We start from the raw sequence: 20,402 nt of genomic DNA on the forward strand, positions 1-20,402 counted from the left end.
AGTGATTCTATCTTGACAGAAACTTATATCAAATGTAATAGTCATATTGTCCAGATAATTCCACAGCTCAATGAAACTCTTACCTGTGGTAGTATATTGAAATGTCAAGCTCTATTTAAAAATTTGTCTGGTTGAAATGTCAAGGTCATAGCCACTACATCAAGGAAGTATTTTGGTGTATTGTTTTGTATGTCTTTGCTGTCCTTACAAAGCTTTAATAAGGAATAAACTGTGATTCTGTTTAGATATTGTACTACTAGAGTAAGCATTGTCCGATTGATAATGGTTTTGAATGTACATCTTGTAAACAAACTCCTGTTATCAGACCAAAAGGTGGAGCATCAGATATATTGTATGAACAATTTCTCACCAATGATAAAATGTCATTACTTGTGATAACACTCCTCTGGCAGTTATCATTAGAGATACAGTGAAATCTTCTATTCATTAATTCTGATGATAAAATGTATGTTATTTACCCTGCTGAACCTGTGTAGTTTGATAATTACAACACCAGACTTTTATCAGAATTACCAAACCTGAAGCCAAATATTTCATATCATCTGTTTGATTCTGTATCAGTAAATGTATGTCAGTCCTAAATGTTCTCTCACTATACTTAGGATTAGACACAGGATTAATAAAACATTTTAGAAATATTCTTTTTCTGTTGAAATTTGGAAACCGTTGTAACCTCATGCCTGCTAGAATTTGCTGAACTGTTCATTATAGACCCTATATTTGTCTTTAACTTGAAGTTTAGATTAGTAAATCGTGATCAGAGGTTCCCTAGCAGAGATTCCAGGGAAAGGGAATCGCCTGTTCTATTGTAGTATAAGGTGACACTGTATTATCATAGTGTGTATCTTGTTTTAGTGATTTTTTTTCTGTTGTATGTCAACAAGCAGTGCACTTTTTGCTAGATTACTGGATACATAACAAATTAATTAAAAAATAAATCAAAATCAGAGTGCTCTCCCCTTCTTTACTTCTCAACTCTTGAAAAAAAAAATTTGTGATTTGTGTTGATGATTATCAGAATCATTAACCCAGAATAAAATTAGGTGAACTCCATAATAGAAAATAATAATTACTTTGTATACAAAAACTCTTATAACTCCAATTATAGTAATTAACAGAATTAGTTCAGTATTAAAATCATTATTAGGAGTTTGCATTATTAATATTATATAGTGTAGGAGTTTGTAGATGTCGGTTAAGGCTCTTGGCTGTCCGTTAGAAAGTACAGTTTGACTAGATAAGGAGGATAAAACATAGATGTATATATATTAGTGATCAATTATAGAGAGGGAATCCCTGTCTAATTTGTAGGTCAACTCAGCACTGACAGCAGGGGGGTCTGTCTGTTTTAATGGGAACTTGGGGAACACACCCAGAAAATGTAGTTTTTCCTAGTAAGTTGATTAACAACTTAATTACTACTTATGTACACATAAATAAACCTGTAGATCTTCATACACTGGTACTGTGTTAGAAAGATCCTAAAATGTGTGGGTGTGGTTTTTGACAGACATAGAAATAGTAAAACTTGATTTTATATACAAACCTGGTTACTGTTTTAAAAAGTTCCTTCCTTAATCATGGTCGCTGTTGGATATATAATCATTATACCACATTCTAAAACTACTTGGTTATATGTACACTTCATATATCAGGTCAAACTATCTATGTCACTAGGTCAGTAACATCCACATCATAAAAAAATATCAAGGTTATAGTTTTCAAGGTCACAAAGTCCATACAGTGGTTTTTTTCTGTCTGCATGACCTAGACTTTACTTCTGAAGAATCTCTGGTTGTCAAGGTCATAATGACCCTAAACATGAAGGCCATGATCCGAAAGTCTAAAACGTGGAGTCTTTCTGGCTTAATGGTTGAGGTATACCTGATCGTCTATCTCTTTGCAGTGTGGCAGTTTGCTAAGTTTTCTGACATATACTACATGTACTACTAACACTCTACACCTGGGTGATGACAGCCTAGTCTTCAAGGTGATGTCATTGTAAACATCACCAATGACCAGTCATATATAGTCCCATTGATCTGGCTAGTGTTGGGAGAATCCCGGATTAACTATACTACAGTGCTAGATTTATGGCTAACTATTGACAGAAGAGCGGGGGTGTGGGAGTTATAGGTGTGGAGAAGATGATTTATAATCTGTATACAGCCCTATACCATCAGTAATGAGCCTACTGTTTTAGATAAACCTGTTATTGTCTTACCTGATGGTTAACTCTGAGGGATTAAGTTTACAAATTATAAGTTAGCACCATCTGACAATAACACACTGATATTGAGGGGATGCTGAAGTGAACTGGACTGGTCACAAACAGACCCTAAGTTACTGATTTAACATTTTCCCAACCAGATTCTAATATTAGATTATCTCCCCTAGGTGAACACTCAGAACTCAAACACTGCCTGATTAGCTTTGATGCATCATAGAAGTACTATGCTTTGTTATGATTTCGGACTGAAGAAGGCCCTATAGTGGCTGAATATATATTCCATAGAAATGATTTTTGATTTTACTTTAAATTTATTTATTTTGGCCTTTTATTTCTGATTATTAATATACTAGCTTTATACCGTTTTTCCTCATTATTTGTTATGATGAGAAATGGATAAGTCTGTACTGATGTGGTTACTATGAACAGATAGATATGGGCAGATACTGAGTTAATGTGATAGTGTACTTCACCCTTATTGCTATGTATGTGATATTACCAAAGTAGAATTTGCTGTTTAATGAAGTAGCCACCAGCTCCTACAGGGAGATCAGCCTCCAAATGATCCTGTCTTGTCACATCCCACTCAATCATATCCAACCTTTCTATCCTATCTCATCCTGATTTGATATACCAGTATGGAGGTGGGACATTTGTGGCTGATAGACTAGTTGTGTTATAAGTAAGGTATGTAATAGGAAAGGAGAATAGGTAAGCATCCAGATTTGGGCTCGAACCTGTGACCTCGGAGCACTAGTCAGATGCTCTAGCATATGAGATACCCGGTATCTGATGTTGATCCAGTATAGTCCCGCTAAATAAGAGGGCATCTGTGTTGTACTGTTGTGTAATTATCGTTACTGTAATGGTGTTATTGGTGACAAACGCTCCTGGGGATCAGAAAGAGCACAAACAATGGCAGGAATGATACAACAGCCTACAGCTATAAAAACAAGGGTTAACACAAAAATGGAACAGCACACAGGCTATGGCAAAAATGTCAGAGTTACATCCCAAATATCCTCTCTATGTTTCACCATGACATACAATGTTAACAGGGAGATTCCACTGTATTCTTAGGCTACTGTTCCATTCAGCCTGTATAAAATGTTAGGGTGGGGATGTTAAAAGGGAGGGAGGGAAATGGGGGAGGGGAAATTAAAGAGAAGAAGTTAGGAGTAGGGGAGGGATGCTAAAGAGGGGATGGTGAGTAGGGGGGGAATGTTACAGAAGGGGTGGGGAATAGGGGGGGATGTTAAAGAGGAGGTGGGGAGTAGGGGGAGGGATGTTCTAGTGGGGGGGGGGGACTGAGAAAGTGTGGAATGGAATTGGAGGAGGGTGTGACAAAAGGAGAGGTATCTGTTACTGGGGGGGATGATGTGTGAAGAGAGAGATGGGGATATCAATGAGACCTGTCCCCTAGAGGTGGTCTGTTACTGGAGGGGATGAGGTGTGAAGAGAGGGGGTGGGGATATCATTGAGACCTGTCCCCTAGAGGTGGTCTGTTACTGGAGGGGATGAGGTGTGAAGAGAGGGTGTGGGGATATCATTGAGACCTGTCCCCTAGAGGTGGTCTGTTACTGGAGGGGATGAGGTGTGAAGAGAGGGGGTGGGGATATCATTGAGACCTGTCCCCTAGAGATGGTCTGTTACTGGATGGGATGAGGTGTGAAGAGAGGGATGGGGATATCATTGAGACCTGTCCCCTAGAGGTGGTCTGTTACTGGAGGGGATGAGGTGTGAAGAGAGGGGGTGGGGATATCATTGAGACCTGTCCCCTAGAGGTGGTCTGTTACTGGAGGGGATGAGGTGTGAAGAGAGGGGGTGGGGATATCATTGAGACCTGTCCCCTAGAGATGGTCTGTTACTGGAGGGGATGAGGTGTGAAGAGAGGGGGTGGGGATATCATTGAGACCTGTCCCCTAGAGGTGGTCTGTTACTGGAGGGGATGAGATGTGAAGAGAGGGGGTTGGGATATCATTGAGACCTGTCCCCTAGAGGTGGTCTGTTACTGGAGGGGATGAGGTGTGAAGAGAGGGGGTGGGGATATCATTGAGACCTGTCCCCTAGAGGTGGTCTGTTACTGGAGGGGATGAGATGTGAAGAGAGGGGGTTGGGATATCATTGAGACCTGTCCCCTAGAGGTGGTCTGTTACTGGAGGGGATGAGGTGTGAAGAGAGGGTGTGGGGATATCATTGAGACCTGTCCCCTAGAGATGGTCTGTTACTGGAGGGGATGAGATGTGAAGAGAGGGGGTTGGGATATCATTGAGACCTGTCCCCTAGAGGTGGTCTGTTACTGGAGGGGATGAGGTGTGAAGAGAGGGGGTGGGGATATCATTGAGACCTGTCCCCTAGAGGTGGTCTGTTACTGGAGGGGATGAGGTGTGAAGAGAGGGATGGGGATATCATTGAGACCTGTCCCCTAGAGGTGGTCTGTTACTGGAGGGGATGAGGTGTGAAGAGAGGGGGTGGGGATATCATTGAGACCTGTCCCCTAGAGGTGGTCTGTTACTGGAGGGGATGAGGTGTGAAGAGAGGGGGTGGGGATATCATTGAGACCTGTCCCCTAGAGGTGGTCTGTTACTGGAGGGGATGAGGTGTGAAGGGAGGGGGTGGGGATATCATTGAGACCTGTCCCCTAGAGGTGGTCTGTTACTGGAGGGGATGAGGTGTGAAGAGAGGGGGTGGGGATATCATTGAGACCTGTCCCCTAGAGGTGGTCTGTTACTGGAGGGGATGAGGTGTGAAGAGAGGGTGTGGGGATATCATTGAGACCTGTCCCCTAGAGGTGGTCTTTTACTGGAGGGGATGAGGTGTGAAGGGAGGGGGTGGGGATACCATTGAGACCTGTCCCCTAGAGGTGGTCTGTTACTGGAGTGGATGAGGTGTGAAGAGAGGGGGTGGGGATATCACTGAGACCTGTCCCCTAGAGGTGGTCTGTTACTGGAGGGGATGAGGTGTGAAGGGAGGGGGTGGGGATACCATTGAGACCTGTCCCCTAGAGGTGAACTTTTACTGGAGGGGATGAGGTGTGAAGAGAGGGGGTGGGGATATCATTGAGACCTGTCCCCTAGAGGTGGTCTGTTACTGGAGTGGATGAGGTGTGAAGAGAGGGGGTGGGGATACCATTGAGACCTGTCCCCTAGAGGTGGTCTTTTACTGGAGGGGATGAGGTGTGAAGAGAGGGGGTGGGGATATCATTGAGACCTGTCCCCTAGAGGTGGTCTGTTACTGGAGGGGATGAGGTGTGAAGAGAGGGGGTGGGGATATCATTGAGACCTGTCCCCTAGAGGTGGTCTGTTACTGGAGGGGATGAGGTGTGAAGAGAGGGGGTGGGGATATCATTGAGACCTGTCCCCTAGAGGTGGTCTGTTACTGGAGGGGATGAGGTGTGAAGAGAGGGTGTGGGGATATCATTGAGACCTGTCCCCTAGAGGTGGTCTGTTACTGGAGGGGATGAGGTGTGAAGAGAGAGGGGGTGGGGATATCATTGAGACCTGTCCCCTAGAGATGGTCTGTTACTGGAGGGGATGAGGTGTGAAGAGAGGGGGTTGGGATATCATTGAGACCTGTCCCCTAGAGGTGGTCTGTTACTGGAGGGGATGAGGTGTGAAGAGAGGGGGTGGGGATATCATTGAGACCTGTCCCCTAGAGGTGGTCTGTTACTGGAGGGGATGAGGTGTGAAGAGAGGGGGTGGGGATATCATTGAGACCTGTCCCCTAGAGGTGGTCTGTTACTGGAGGGGATGAGGTGTGAAGAGAGGGGGTTGGGATATCATTGAGACCTGTCCCCTAGAGGTGGTCTGTTACTGGAGGGGATGAGGTGTGAAGAGAGGGGGTGGGGATATCATTGAGACCTGTCCCCTAGAGATGGTCTGTTACTGGAGGGGATGAGGTGTGAAGAGAGGGGGTTGGGATATCATTGAGACCTGTCCCCTAGAGGTGGTCTGTTACTGGAGGGGATGAGGTGTGAAGAGAGGGGGTGGGGATATGATTGAGACCTGTCCCCTAGAGGTGGTCTGTTACTGGAGGGGATGAGGTGTGAAGAGAGGGGTGGGGATATCATTGAGACCTGTCCCCTAGAGGTGGTCTGTTACTGGAGGGGATGAGGTGTGAAGAGAGGGGGTGGGGATATCATTGAGACCTGTCCCCTAGAGGTGGTCTGTTACTGGAGGGGATGAGGTGTGAAGAGAGGGGGTGGGGATATCATTGAGACCTGTCCCCTAGAGGTGGTCTGTTACTGGAGGGGATGAGGTGTGAAGAGAGGGGGTGGGGATATCATTGAGACCTGTCCCCTAGAGGTGGTCTGTTACTGGAGGGGATGAGGTGTGAAGAGAGGGGGTGGGGATATCATTGAGACCTGTCCCCTAGAGGTGGTCTGTTACTGGAGGGGATGAGGTGTGAAGAGAGGGTGTGGGGATATCATTGAGACCTGTCCCCTTTCTGACAGCCCAGCACTTTCAGTATCACTGAATGATTGCTACGCCGCTTGAGGCGTAGCAGTTAGAATCGGATGCAAATCACGCCATCTTGCAGGATAGCCATGTAGCAAGAACGCTTGAATCAGATGGATGTTCAGTGTGTTACAAGCATTGTCTATTGAAGTAATATTAAAATGAATTACGGAAACAGACTTTAATCTGTCCGTATTCGGATGCCATCTTCCTATAAAGTGTGGTCACATGTGTGCTTGCAGTCGTTAATTAGATTTGGGTGTAGAACAAGCATTCGTGGTAAAAGTATTCTGAATAAGGATTTTCTAGAAATTAATTGGGCATTTTAATTAAATCTGGTTCCATTTACAGGTGGAACAAATATATCTGTAATAGTATACCATGTTCGAGACATTACTTTTATATTTCTTATTTAATTTAGATTACCATCGTGTAACATTAATAATCAGACATATCATTAACGGGACACGGAACATACTAGATTAAGTTCAATATTTTCTTTGCCTTTTCTCTGAGCTTAGCAATCTCTGCATAAAACCCTTTTGAATTTGTTGGAAGCAAAAGTATTATTAAAACTGTTCGTCTGTACTAGACCTGGCTAGCTTGCACTAACACAAGCTCACAAATTATAAATGGCTTTCAACAGAACAATTAAAATTGCTAAACAATATCATCATATCATTGTTTAGTTTACATATTCTGTCCAATCAAAGGGTTAAGCATCCGCGTAGCCCACCTAGCTTTTTGGGAAGCTAATACTTGTTAGTCATTACCTGGATTTATAGATCCCGACTTGAGGTTGACAATGGGAGATAACTGGAATGTGCATAATAGCATGGAGTGACATGATAATTGTCAGAGTTTCACTGTCATATAATCACTGTGAAATACCTAACAAATATTTTGGCTACATGACAAGCTATTTTTATATCCACATATATTGTAAACTGCTGAGTAAGCAAACAACTTTCTCTTCAAGTGATACTTGAATGTGCAGATGATTTATGAATCATAGATTGTGCATGTAGCGCTCCTGTAGGTTAGAAACCTAAGCTGCAGTAAAAAAACATTTGCATTACTTGACGGTTCAAAATAAATTAAAAAACTGTTAAGATTTTTCTTCTGACAGACAGATTTATTACACCTTGCAGTGGTAAGAAATGAAAATCTTGTAGATAAAAAGTGATAATCCTTTGAGTTGTTGGAACTCTTGTGTGATAGATAGAATTGATGAGAATTTGTTGGAACATCATTGCCTGGAGTGGTAACTAAGGAGAAGTTATGGCCTGTTGGGTTTAGCTGGATTTGGCACAGAAAGCCAAACTTTGCCAGATTTATTGTAACCTAAGTCTTTAAGATTAGATCATAGTTCAAAATATTTATCAACAAAGATCACGGCCATTCTGTGTTGTGGCATCCTCATAGCAACTGTAAGTTGACAGTTGATGCAATCACGCTTACTGTCATGGCCGAATGTTAAATTATAGTCATGGCCGCACTCCGAACATTACTCATTCCAGGATTATAGTCTGTGATGCAGCTCAATCAGACTTGATCCTGATACTAAGATCTTCGGAGGAGATTTTACAATTTAGTCTTGCTATACAGCGTGGCATTAAATTACTTCAATTTAAAATCTCTGACCGAAAAAAATATAAGTCGAATAAAGATGACAGTGAAGATTAAATTTACTTATAAGCTACACTTCCAGGGTTTTAAAGTTTGTGTTAGACGTTTGTAATTTGGAGTTCATTCTATATATAAGGTAATGTTTAGTGGTCTATTTCTTTGTTTTGTTTTTACCTAGTTACAATGTAGGATTCCCTCACATACACACAACACATGTCACACTGTGACACACACTCAAATCTAAATAAATACATAGATGAATAAAAGATAAATAAAAACCCACTAAAACATTTGAAAACTTATGAGGAATATTCCCGGTTCTAAATTTTAAATGTGTACTTTATCAATGTATTGAGACTCCAGAGAAAATAACGCTGTTGTTCATGTTTCAAATCATCCACATTAAATCTGTAACTTAGTATTTAAAGTGTCATAACTGTATAGATGGTTATTTTTGCAGATTGAATATTTTTTATGATTTTTATTGAAATCTAGGAAACTAAAATTCATACTACAAATAAAAAAAATTGTCTTTCTGTGATAGCTATGCATTGTGCCCATTAATTATAATATTTCTATTGATTTCACAGATAATTTTTTGTGGCCATATCAATGTGATAGGAAATTACGATAATCTAATCCAGGTTTCAGTTTCAAACATTGCTTGCTTGTTGTAGTTTTGGGATGACCCACGACAGTGTTAGGAATGGATGTGACATGAAGGACGGAGAAGAATTTCTATATGTAATGGCTGCCCAACTTTTAGCTGTCAATGTTCCAATGAAGTGGTCAAACTGTAGCAGAACTGCCATCACCAAATTCATTGAGTAAGACTTCTTCTGTATTTGTATACAGTGGGAACTAATGCCAGATAACTGCTATGTAGAATAACAATAATAATAGTAGTCTTTATTTCAAGTCGATGATACTTTAATGTGTGAGAATCCAAGTTTTTGACATATGATATTCATGTAGATAAAAATTCAAGATTGAAAAATAAATGTTCAGAAGAAGGAGTAGAATATAGAATAATTAGTATACACAAGATGTTTTGCATAGAATCAATAAGATTAATTTTAACTTTAATTCTATATTTGTTTTTGTTCAGTCGAGGCTGGGCCTACTGTTTGGATGACGAGCCAGCAGAATTCCACCATAAGGAGTTCCAGTACCCGATTATTCCCCCTGGCACAATGTACGACGGTGACCACCAGTGTCGCCTTGTGTATGGTCCAGACGCCATTCTCTGTGAGGATGTTGAGGTTTGTGTCCATTGCAGGAATTGTGGGTGATCTTTCAATGGATACTTAGACTTCCTGTCCGAAAATACTAAAAAAATGATTAAGAAAACCCTAAGAACAAACAAAAATTTAACCCCTTTCCCAACTCAGAAAAAATTCTTTATATTCTTTGTCCTTTCATTTTAAAATAATTCTTAAAGAAAGCTGTGTTATTCATACATTATTGCAATGGAATGAATCATTTAATAAGTTGCATTGTTAGTTAATTTTCAGTTTAAATTTATTAATTTTTAGCTCACCTGGCCCGGAGGGCCGGTGAGCTTATGTCATGGCGCGGCGTCCGTCGTCCGTCCGTCAACATTTCCTTTAAATCGCTACTAGTCATAGAGTTTTGCATGGATTGTAACCAAATTTGGCCACAAACATCCTTGGGGGAAGGGGAACAGAACTTGTACAAATTTTGGCTCTGACCCCCCGGGGGCAGGAGGGGCGGGGCCCAATAGGGGAAATAGAGGTAAATCCTATAAATCGCTACCTGTCCTAGAGTTCTGCATGGATTGTAACCAAAATTGGCCACAAACATCCTTGGGGGCACAAACATCCTTGGGGGAAGGGGAACAGAACTTGTATTAATTTTGGCTCTGACCCCCTGGGGGCAAGAGGGGCGGGGCCCAAAAGGGGAAATAGAGGTAAATCCTGTAAATCGCTAATAGTCATATAGTTCTGCGTGGATTGTAACCAAATTTGGCCCAGAAACATCCTTGGGGTTAACAGAATTTGTATAAATTTTGGCTTTGACCCCCTGGAGCAGAAAGAGTGGGGCCCAATAGGGGAATTCAGAAAAGAAACAATGAACTTGTATTCAGAACATTCCTAGGCATTACAAACCAGGTGAGCGATACAGGCCCTCTGGGCCTCTTGTTATTACTCTTTATGAAATATGAATATTTACATAATTTATTATATAGGAGGAGATGTGCAGTACCTTGTGGTGTCGCTACAAAAACAAGTGTACAACTAAACTAGAGGCTGCAGCAGAGGGAACAATATGTGGCAAGAATAAGGTAGGTCAAGGCCATCAGGGAAAAGAGGTCAAGGTCAATAGAAGGAATTGTATGAAACCAGAAAGAAGTAGAGAACGGTCAACAAAAGGAACCGTAGTTGGCTAAAATAAACGTCAATGCCAACATTAGAAGTATGTTGAAAAATAAGGTAGATCAAGGTTAATAGAAAGGTAGGTCAAAGTCAACAGAAGGGGTAGTTACAAATAGCTGTGTGACAAATTCAATTGGTACATTGTATGTCAAGGTCAAGTTTAGGTATACCTATAGGCCTAGTACCTGGTAGGTATAAAAGATGAAGGCGAGTGATAGAAAACAAGATAAGCCAAGGTCAAATGTTGTGTGTAAAGTATTAATTAAGGCAAGCCAGGTTTATATCTAGGTGAGGTTAGATCAAGATCAGTGAACATTTAATTCATCAATGTCAAGGTTACATTGTACTGTATGCAATATCAAGGTCAAGGTTATGTTAGAGTTTTATGGTAGCTTCTAACCTAAGAGTACATTCCTGACATACCACTTGAGGTTTTAACACTGTACAAATGTGTTATGTCACTGCTCGTGTGCTCAGCCTTTATCATCACGTCGTCTCATTAAAGTCAAACTGTTTATTTATGTTGTCAAAACTTAAAAAAAGAATCACAGAAGGAATAAACAATAATTAAATAACCTAGACTCTAAGTAGAAACACATGTAGAAATAGTTGGAATACCAAACTACGTTTTTCTGGCACTTCTGCTTCTTTTTACTTCATAATTTTTATCTTAATTTCATTTTTGACGATAAATGTATCGGCTTAGCAATATACCAGACAAAAAAAATGCATGCTGATAAAAGTTTCTTTCCGCTTCTTTATTAGAAGAAAAAACTGGAATATATAATTTCAATAACAATCTGCGTGTTGAACACAAATAATTTTGTAGATATTAAGTAAGAAATTGATGTAGCCTGTTAAAATATGGTCTTTGTTTCTAACACTAAGTTTTCTTTTTAAATGAAACAGAATCCTGGAATGATAAATCAAACTGAAAAGCATGAGACCAACTTAAGCACTGTTTGAGTATGTTACATGTATAACATGTAAATTAAATGTTTCTCCCTGAGGTTTTACTAATTCATTTTATAGGGTAACTTACTGTAGATTAAAGAGGTCCAATTTTGGTTGATTTACAAATGTTTTAAGTCTAATAAAGAAGAATTAAATTAATGTTTAACTTTTTGGAATTTAATGAATGATGAAATACAATATTCTAATGAAATTTTATGAATTGCAATTCTAGCAAAAGGAACAAAAAATTTTCTTTCAAAACAAAAATAAAGCACTCAAAAACACCATAAAAACAAGCATACAAGAATTCTGGTGATGTTTTATTCTAAAGGCACAGCAAATTTTACATGCTGAAGAGTGGAAGATTAAACTTAATGTGCTGTAGGATGTACGACACAATTTTAAAATAAATATCAAACACAGATTCGGGTACATTTTCATAAATTATAAGTGCTGCGACTTGAAAGAGAACCTTATGTAATACAAAAATGTATTCTAATTGTACATTTATTGGTTTCAGTACAAACATCAAAAGACTAGCCTGGCCATAAGTTTGGTAAAGATAAGAATCGTAGATAAGTCTGCCCGCTGTCATAACAAGTCTATGAAATGCCACACCCCTTCAGAGTGTGGGTAAAACGCTATCTGATTACAAACATGCATTTTTAACTAAGATATCATTCACTTAGATATCATTCACTTTTACTAAATAGATTGTCTTTTTTGCAGCTTTAGATGTTGAAAATTTGATAAAGTACAAATTTAAAGGCTTTTGATTTTTTTTTCTTTTGAGAAACAGATATTCTTCTGTGAAATGTGTTTCTAATCATGATAGCCATATTATACGATTTACATCTTCGAGTTGCTGAAAAATCAGCCTTAATGTATATGATATCTGGTATTACTGGATTATATATCTTATCAGCAGTGTTTCTGTTGTCTGTATGACAGTGTAATGCCAGGCTGATTAAGGTGGCAGATTTGTATCCAGCAGATTTTCAGAGATAGGACGTAACTCTATCAGGACAGAGAGTGTTATTTCTAACACGGAAAGAAAGACAAGATAGTCTTATATAATAGATATAATGTGTTATACATGGCCTCCATACTAAAAACCTCAAAGTATTGTATGATATAGAACCTTGACTACATAACCCTCATACTAAACTACAAAACATTGTAGGACTTCTAACTGTTTCCATGGCTTATAGCTTTTCATGTTTTGTTTCCATGGCTTATAGCTTTTCATGTTTTGTTTCCATGGCTTATAGCTTTTCATGTTTTAGAGCTAAGTTCATTTGATCCTCACAATTTTGTCACTGCTGTGGTGTTAAATTCAAGGTATTTTTACAGCAATTGTATAAATTTTTATGGTTCATTTGATTATTTGATCAAGTCTCGAAATATGAATTACATAGGACCACCCAAATTCATGAAATGTCCTAGCTTTTAATTGTTCTTTAGTACCAATGTTTTTCTTGGTTGTATGATTTTAAAGAACTTTGCTTCTTATATTCATGGAAGAGGGGAGAGTGTGTTTAAATGTCCAAACATTTCATCAGTTATAATTACAAGTACGGTAGCTGTGAGGTACTGACTACTGGTCAGTGGTTTAGTGGTTTTCCCTGGCCATCTAAGTTGGGTAGTTGTGAGGTACTGACTACTGGTCAGTGGTTTTCCTCGGCCATCTAAGTAGGGTAGTTGCTAGGTACTGACTACTGGTCAGTGGTTTTCCTTGGCCATCTAAGTAGGGTAGTTTGAGGTATGACTACTGGTCAGTGGTTATGGTTTTCCGCCATCTAAGTAGGTAGTTGTGGGTATGATACTGGTCAGTGGTTTTCCTCGCCATCTAAGTAGGGTAGTTGTGAGGTACTGACTACTGGTCAGTGGTTTTCCTCGGCCATCTAAGTAGGGTAGTTGTGAGGTACTGACTACTGGTCAGTGGTTTTCCTCGGCCATCTAAGTAGGGTAGTTGTGAGGTACTGACTACTGGTCAGTGGTTTTCCTCGGCTATCTAAGTAGGGTAGTTGTGAGGTACTGACTACTGGTCAGTGGTTTTCCTCGACCATCTAAGTAGGGTAGTTGTGAGGTACTGACTACTGGTCAGTGGTTTGGGTAGGGTAGTTGTGAGGTACTGACTACTGGTCAGTGGTTTTCCTCGACCATCTAAGTTGGGTAGTTGTGAGGTACTGACTACTGGTCAGTGGTTTTCCTCGGCCATCTAAGTAGGGTAGTTGTGAGGTACTGACCACTGGTCAGTGGTTTTCCTTGGCCATCTAAGTTGGGTAGTTGTGAGGTACTGACTACGTATACTGGTCAGTGGTTTTCCTCGGCCATCTAAGTAGGGTAGTTGTGAGGTACTGACTACTGGTCAGTGGTTTTCCTCGGCCATCTAAGTAGGGTAGTTGTGAGGTACTGACTACTGGTCAGTGGTTTTCCTCGACCATCTAAGTTGGGTAGTTGTGAGGTACTGACTACTGGTCGGTGGTTTTCCTCGACCATCTAAGTAGGGTAGTTGCTAGGTACTGACTACTGGTCAGTGGTTTAGTGGTTTTACCTGGCCATCTAAGTAGGGTAGTTGTGAGGTACTGACTACTGGTCAGTGGTTTTCCTTGGCCATCTAAGTTGGGTAGTTGTGAGGTACTGACTACTGGTCAGTGGTTTTCCTTGGCCATCTAAGTAGGGTAGTTGTGAGGTACTGACTACTGGTCAGTGGTTTTCCTCGGCCATCTAAGTAGGGTAGTTGTGAGGTACTGACTACTGGTCAGTGGTTTTCCTCGGCCATCTAAGTAGGGTAGTTGTGAGGTACTGACTACTGGTCAGTGGTTTTCCTTGGCCATCTAAGTAGGGTAGTTGTGAGGTACTGACTACTGGTCAGTGGTTTTTCCTGGCCATCTAAGTTGGGTAGTTTGTGAGGTACTGACTACTGGTCAGTGGTTTTCCTCGGCCATCTAAGTAGGGTAGTTGTGAGGTACTGACTACTGGTCAGTGGTTTTCCTCGGCCATCTAAGTAGGGTAGTTGTGAGGTACTGACTACTGGTCAGTGGTTTTCCTTGGCCATCTAAGTAGGGTAGTTGTGAGGTACTGACTACTGGTCAGTGGTTTTCCTTGGCCATCTAAGTAGGGTAGTTGTGAGGTACTGACTACTGGTCAGTGGTTTTCCTCTGGCCATCTAAGTAGGGTAGTTGTGAGGTACTGACTACTGGTCAGTGGTTTTCCTTGGCATCTAATAGGGTAGTTGTAGGTACTACTCGGTATTGGTTTCCTGGCCATCTAGGTTGTGAGGTACTGACTACTGGTCAGTGGTTTTCCTCGACCATCTAAATAGGGTAGTTGCTAGGTACTGACTACTGGTCAGTGTTAGTGGTTTTCCTGGCCATCTAAGTAGGGTAGTTGTGAGGTACTGACTACTGGTCAGTGGTTTTCCTTGCCATCTAAGTTAGGTAGTTGTGAGGTACTGACTACTGTGGTCAGTGGTTTTCCTGGCCATCTAAGTTGGGTAGTTGTGAGGTACTGACTACTGGTCAGTGGTTTTCCCTGGCCATCTAAGTAGGTAGTTGTGAGGTACTGACTACTGGTCAGTGGTTTTCCCGGCATTAAGTAGTAGTTTCCTGCATCTAAGTAGGTAGGTACTGACTGGCTACTGTCACTGGTCTGGTTTTCCTCGGCCATCAAAGTAGGGTAGTTGTGAGGTACTGACTACTGGTCAGTGGTTTTCCTCGACCATCTAAGTAGGGTAGTTGTATGAGGTACTGACTACTGGTCGGTGGTTTCCTCAGACCATCTAAGTAGGGTAGTTGTGAGGTACTGACTACTGGTCAGTGGTTTTCCTCGGCCATCTAAGTAGGGTAGTTGTGAGGTACTGACTACTGGTCAGTGGTTTTCCTCGGCCATCTGAACCTTACATATCTAAAATAACCAGGGATTCAGAATGTAGAAAGGGTTTAGCTATACCATTAATAACACTATTGTAGTATGCTTCAGTGAAAGTTAAAATGGGGAGGTTCTACTATGAACATACTGCACTCTCCCAAAACATACACATGCATTCATTAAACCAGTGTGTACATTAGATACAGAGGAACATGACTTTAAATAATCATAGCTGGTGGCAATATAAGCCTAATTTATAATTTTAACATTTTGATTACAGTGGTGTTTCAATGGTGAATGTGTGGAGATAGGTGAGCGTCCTCTGGCTATCAACGGTAACTGGGGAGAGTGGAGCAGTTGGTCTGAGTGTAGTCGTACATGTGGTGCGGGGGTCTCTATTGTACAGAGACACTGTGAAAACCCTCCGTAAGTTTGTGTCTGTAGGCCTTCAGTGATCTATGATTAATCAGGTTGCTGTCATAATTAATTGATTCTTTTTAACATTAAAGATGCATTATAACTGTATTTAAAAAGTTTACAAAGCAAGAATTTGGAATCTTAATATTCTACTGATTTAACATGTAGCATGGGCAAAGGGAGATAATTCCTATAGAATGTTGTTATGAACCCATTGGTTTTCAGCACCATCTTTTTGTACTTTTGATAAAACGTCTTATTCTGTCTAACAGACCCTCCAATGGTGGAAAATACTGTATTGGTGAGAGGAAACGCTACAGGATCTGTAACACTGATGTAAGTACATGAGTGAGGCTGAGTTAACATGCATCAGGGTGATCCTTCTTGTCTTACACGTAATTTCATCATACTTATCAGGTCCACTAAATATATATGGGCTTGGCTGCAATGTCTAGAGGGGTAGCAAAATTTGATAATCAATGCCATGATATATAAAAAACTGATCTGAGAAATATGGAAATAAAATAAAACTGTTGGGAGACTGTCTTGATCCAGTACATTTAATGAGCAACTCTAGCACTGTAGGGATTTGTCTGCTATTTGTAAAACCGGTGATATGCCTGTTTTCAGCCGTGTCCAGAAAACACACCCAATTTCATCACAGTCCAGTGTCAGGATTTCAACTACATCCCCTACAGGAACAAGTTGTATGAATGGGAGCCGGTGGAAATGGATGTCAATGGTAAGATTATATCTATAAAGGAAACAACATAGTTTCAGGTATTGTTGTCAATCTGACTCCTTTCTAGATAATTAACTATAGGTATTGCAATCCGAAATTTCAGCTAGAATAATAAAACTGTCTTTTAATTAGGTCATAAGCTGTTTGGACCCACATACAATTGTCCAGCCTACCTTTGGCTCTTCCACTCAAAGTAAACCAACAATAGACATTCACCATGAGGGAGTTGGTGTATTTTCTCTGGGCAGTCTTGCTTTCCTCTACCACTAAGACCAGCCACATTTTTGAATTACAATAGATGAAAAAAAGATGTACTTAATCATTGAAGTTTTTAAAATACATGTATAAAATGCGTTACAGATGCCCCTTGCCAGCTACACTGTAAACCTAAGAACCGCTTCTTCTCCGTACTACTGTCGGACATGGTCGCCGATGGAACGCCTTGCTCCCCCGGCAAACGCAACATGTGTATTAGTGGGAGATGTCGGGTAAGTCTTACAATAATATTTCAGAAATATTGTATGTCAACTGCAAATTTAATCATGTCCAAAATCAATCATAGGAATGAAATCTTTTTTGGACAGATTTTAGTTTGATGTTAAAATATGACAAAGAGTTCAATTTTGTCAATTCTTTTTTAATTCTGCCGACTTTAATGATTTGTAACCTTGACCTTCAGCATGTAGGCTGTGATTGGCAGCTTGATTCGGCCGCTAGGGAGGACAGATGTGGGGTGTGCCATGGCGACGGGTCAACGTGCGAGACTGTGAAGGACCAATATAATGAAACTCAGGGACTAGGTCAGTATCCTTCTTTTATATGGGTGTTTAAAAATGATAGAAATGTAAAATGAGATTATGAAACAATAGACTTTTTACTAAAGCTAACAAATAAATCTATCATTGTTTTTAAATAAGTGAATTATTAATTTTTTTTACTGAACGTTATTTCTAGGATATGTTGAAGCTACTGTGATACCTCGCGAGGCCAGAAATATCAGGATAGAAGAAGTCGCTGGAGCAAACAATTACCTGGCCATGCGTGACAATACTGGCAAATACCTGCTGAACGGTCATTGGTTTATCCAGTGGAGTGGTGATTACGAGATGGCGGGGACCATTGTCCACTACGAACGCGAGGGCAACAAGGAGAAGGTGGAGGCTGTTGGACCACTGAAGGAACCAATACATGTCATGGTAATGTGTCTGCAAAGTAGAGAGTAATATAATGTATTTAAGTCTGAATCTGCTTCTTAATTCCTCTGGCTCATAAGTCAGCTTTTTTGGTCAGAATAAGAAAATATTTCAGCTAGACATAAATGTGCATTTCTTCTCAGCTTGTCAGTTATATTTTTCAGGATATTTTTGCTATTTTATGGTATGTTGCTATGGTTGCAAAAATTTGATCTGAGAAATAGGAGACAACCCCATAATGGCCAGGTTACAAAAACTTTACACAAAATTGATTTTCTCGCTTTTAGTTAAAACGCAAAAATATTGAGAAGCAAAATATTCAGCTGTACTGTACCGACAACATTCACATATTTTTGGTTGCAAAGATTTTAAGAAAAGCTGAAAGCTGATGACATTTGTTTATTTGTGGCCCTGAGATGTTGAATCTTCTGTTCTATAGCTTCTACTCCAATCCCGTAACCCAGGGGTGATATTTGAGTACACCGTCCCGAGGGAGAATATCACGGAGACGAGGGAGTCGGAGTTCCGATGGAAATACATGGACTGGACACATTGTACCTCATCATGTGGTGGTGGTAAGTACAGGTATACAAAAGGGACCAGTTGTATACCAATACATGATAGCTGGGGTTGACTTGATTTCATTTAAAGTTAATCACAGGTTTTGGTCAATCATTTTTTGAACGGTTCTGATTTCTGATAATTAAACCTGGAGTCAACAACTCATCTCTGCTGGACAGTGTGTCAGTAATAGAATTAGGTCACTGTGACCTTAATCTTAACTTTATTTTACCAGGACCCCATGCCATTCACTGTTAGATGTTTCCTGTTTCGATTTGTAATATACAGAATGTAGATGTATACCCATTATTAAAACATGTAAATAACAAACATGTTTATTATGAATTCATGGATATAACACATTTAAGTTCCACAACAAGTACGCTTTTGAATATTTGTTCTAGTGTAAAACAAACTTTGATAACATTTGTAAATGGGAGTTATGTTACTTTGTGGATTTTGGTAGGAACCCAGAGGTCACAGGTCGTATGTGAAGAGTTGGAGGCTGGACTTGTAGAGGATATTTATTGTAACAGTTCTATAAAACCTGACGACAAACAGAGGGCATGTAATCTTCACCTCTGTCCTGCCAAGTAAGTTAAAGAATCGCTTCCGATATAAAGTTAATAAAAGTAGTCATTACTTCTAGAACATGGTCTTCACTCATATTATATCAGGACTTTCCATTCCTCCAGACAGAAGATTAGCTGAAGTGATATTTTTTTAAGAATATGTTTTTTATTAGAATAGACCATTACGGTGATAAAATGCTTGAACTGGGAAATTTTGACATGCATATTATCATTTCATTAAAATATTTTAAGAACTTAGCTATTGTATGGAAAAAATGTGTTCTATGCCACATGCTATTGTTTTGCTATATGAATCCTTCGTTAATAAGTTTTGCTTGTGTAATGTAACAAGGAATATTGCAAGAATAAATGTTTTTTGACATGGTCGTACAATGATCAGTGGAAATTCTTTGTTGTGAAGTTTATTTAATGATTTAAATGATAAGAGATGAATACTATGTATAATAGTTAACAATGGTTTTGTAATAAAGATGGTGGGCTGGAGCCTGGCAGCACTGCTCTCTCACCTGTGGTAAGAATGGAGTCCATCGCCGCACCGTCATCTGTGTACGTAACCTAGGACGAGATGAGCAGATTGCTCTGGAAGATAAGAACTGTATGGACCAAGAGAAGCCTATAGAGATAGAGCCGTGTCATCACAAAGATCCCTGTCCTGGTACCTCTAACTGGGTCATAGGCAGCTGGTCAGAGGTAAGGCCTCCGACATTTACAAAATAATTGAAAAATAATCTAGAAAAGTACACAATATTTAACATTGTAAATTAAGAGTTTAGGATTTAGATTATGAATCTGTCTTATATATAGGTTACAATAACTCAACAGGACATTAAAGTCCATGATCTTATCAAAGATTAATAGAAATTAGACAAAGGAATATTCCAAGCATCTCATCTCAAATACGAAATGAACCTGTTTGATACTTATTCTGTCACTTACTTCTTCAGTGCCATGGTAACCCATGTGAGAAACAGCACCGGTCTGTGCTGTGTGAGGATCCAGAGATTGGCTGTGACGAGTCCCTGAAACCCAATATAGAACAGTCCTGTACCAATGTTACATGTGGTGTATGGAGATCCGAACCATGGTCTGAGGTCAGTTTCAAGGTCACAGGGTAAAGGTCACCAATATACCATATTGCAAGTGATCAAATATTCTATCACACGTTTTTCCATCCAAGTAAAAACAGTTTTTGATGTGTTTGTTTATATTTTATTTAATTAAATGTACAATGTATATAGAAAAACTGAAATGCCTGATTTATTTAGATGGGTGATATTAGCTAACTCTGCACTCCCAGAACACTAGTTAAGGTACCTATGGGACAACTTGTCATGCT

At 40.0% G+C, this 20,402-nt stretch overlaps 1 protein-coding gene across 1 annotated transcript in view; it reads left to right on the forward strand.

The window, feature by feature from the left end:
* LOC138332965 (A disintegrin and metalloproteinase with thrombospondin motifs 6-like) overlaps window positions 1-20,402 on the forward strand; it is a 73,051-nt gene that overhangs the window by 41,511 nt on the left and 11,138 nt on the right. The window contains exons 8-20 of the mRNA XM_069281045.1: window positions 9,015-9,164; window positions 9,446-9,599; window positions 10,547-10,642; window positions 15,841-15,986; window positions 16,250-16,313; window positions 16,608-16,719; window positions 17,080-17,207; window positions 17,399-17,519; window positions 17,674-17,915; window positions 18,352-18,487; window positions 18,940-19,066; window positions 19,537-19,756; window positions 20,011-20,157. Of these exons, the coding sequence (XP_069137146.1) occupies window positions 9,015-9,164; window positions 9,446-9,599; window positions 10,547-10,642; window positions 15,841-15,986; window positions 16,250-16,313; window positions 16,608-16,719; window positions 17,080-17,207; window positions 17,399-17,519; window positions 17,674-17,915; window positions 18,352-18,487; window positions 18,940-19,066; window positions 19,537-19,756; window positions 20,011-20,157 (1,843 nt within the window). The remainder of the gene's footprint in view (window positions 1-9,014; window positions 9,165-9,445; window positions 9,600-10,546; window positions 10,643-15,840; window positions 15,987-16,249; window positions 16,314-16,607; window positions 16,720-17,079; window positions 17,208-17,398; window positions 17,520-17,673; window positions 17,916-18,351; window positions 18,488-18,939; window positions 19,067-19,536; window positions 19,757-20,010; window positions 20,158-20,402) is intronic.

The sequence above is a fragment of the Argopecten irradians genome, chromosome 10, assembly GCF_041381155.1.
Source record: "Argopecten irradians isolate NY chromosome 10, Ai_NY, whole genome shotgun sequence".
Classification (NCBI taxonomy): Eukaryota; Metazoa; Mollusca; class Bivalvia; order Pectinida; family Pectinidae; genus Argopecten; species Argopecten irradians.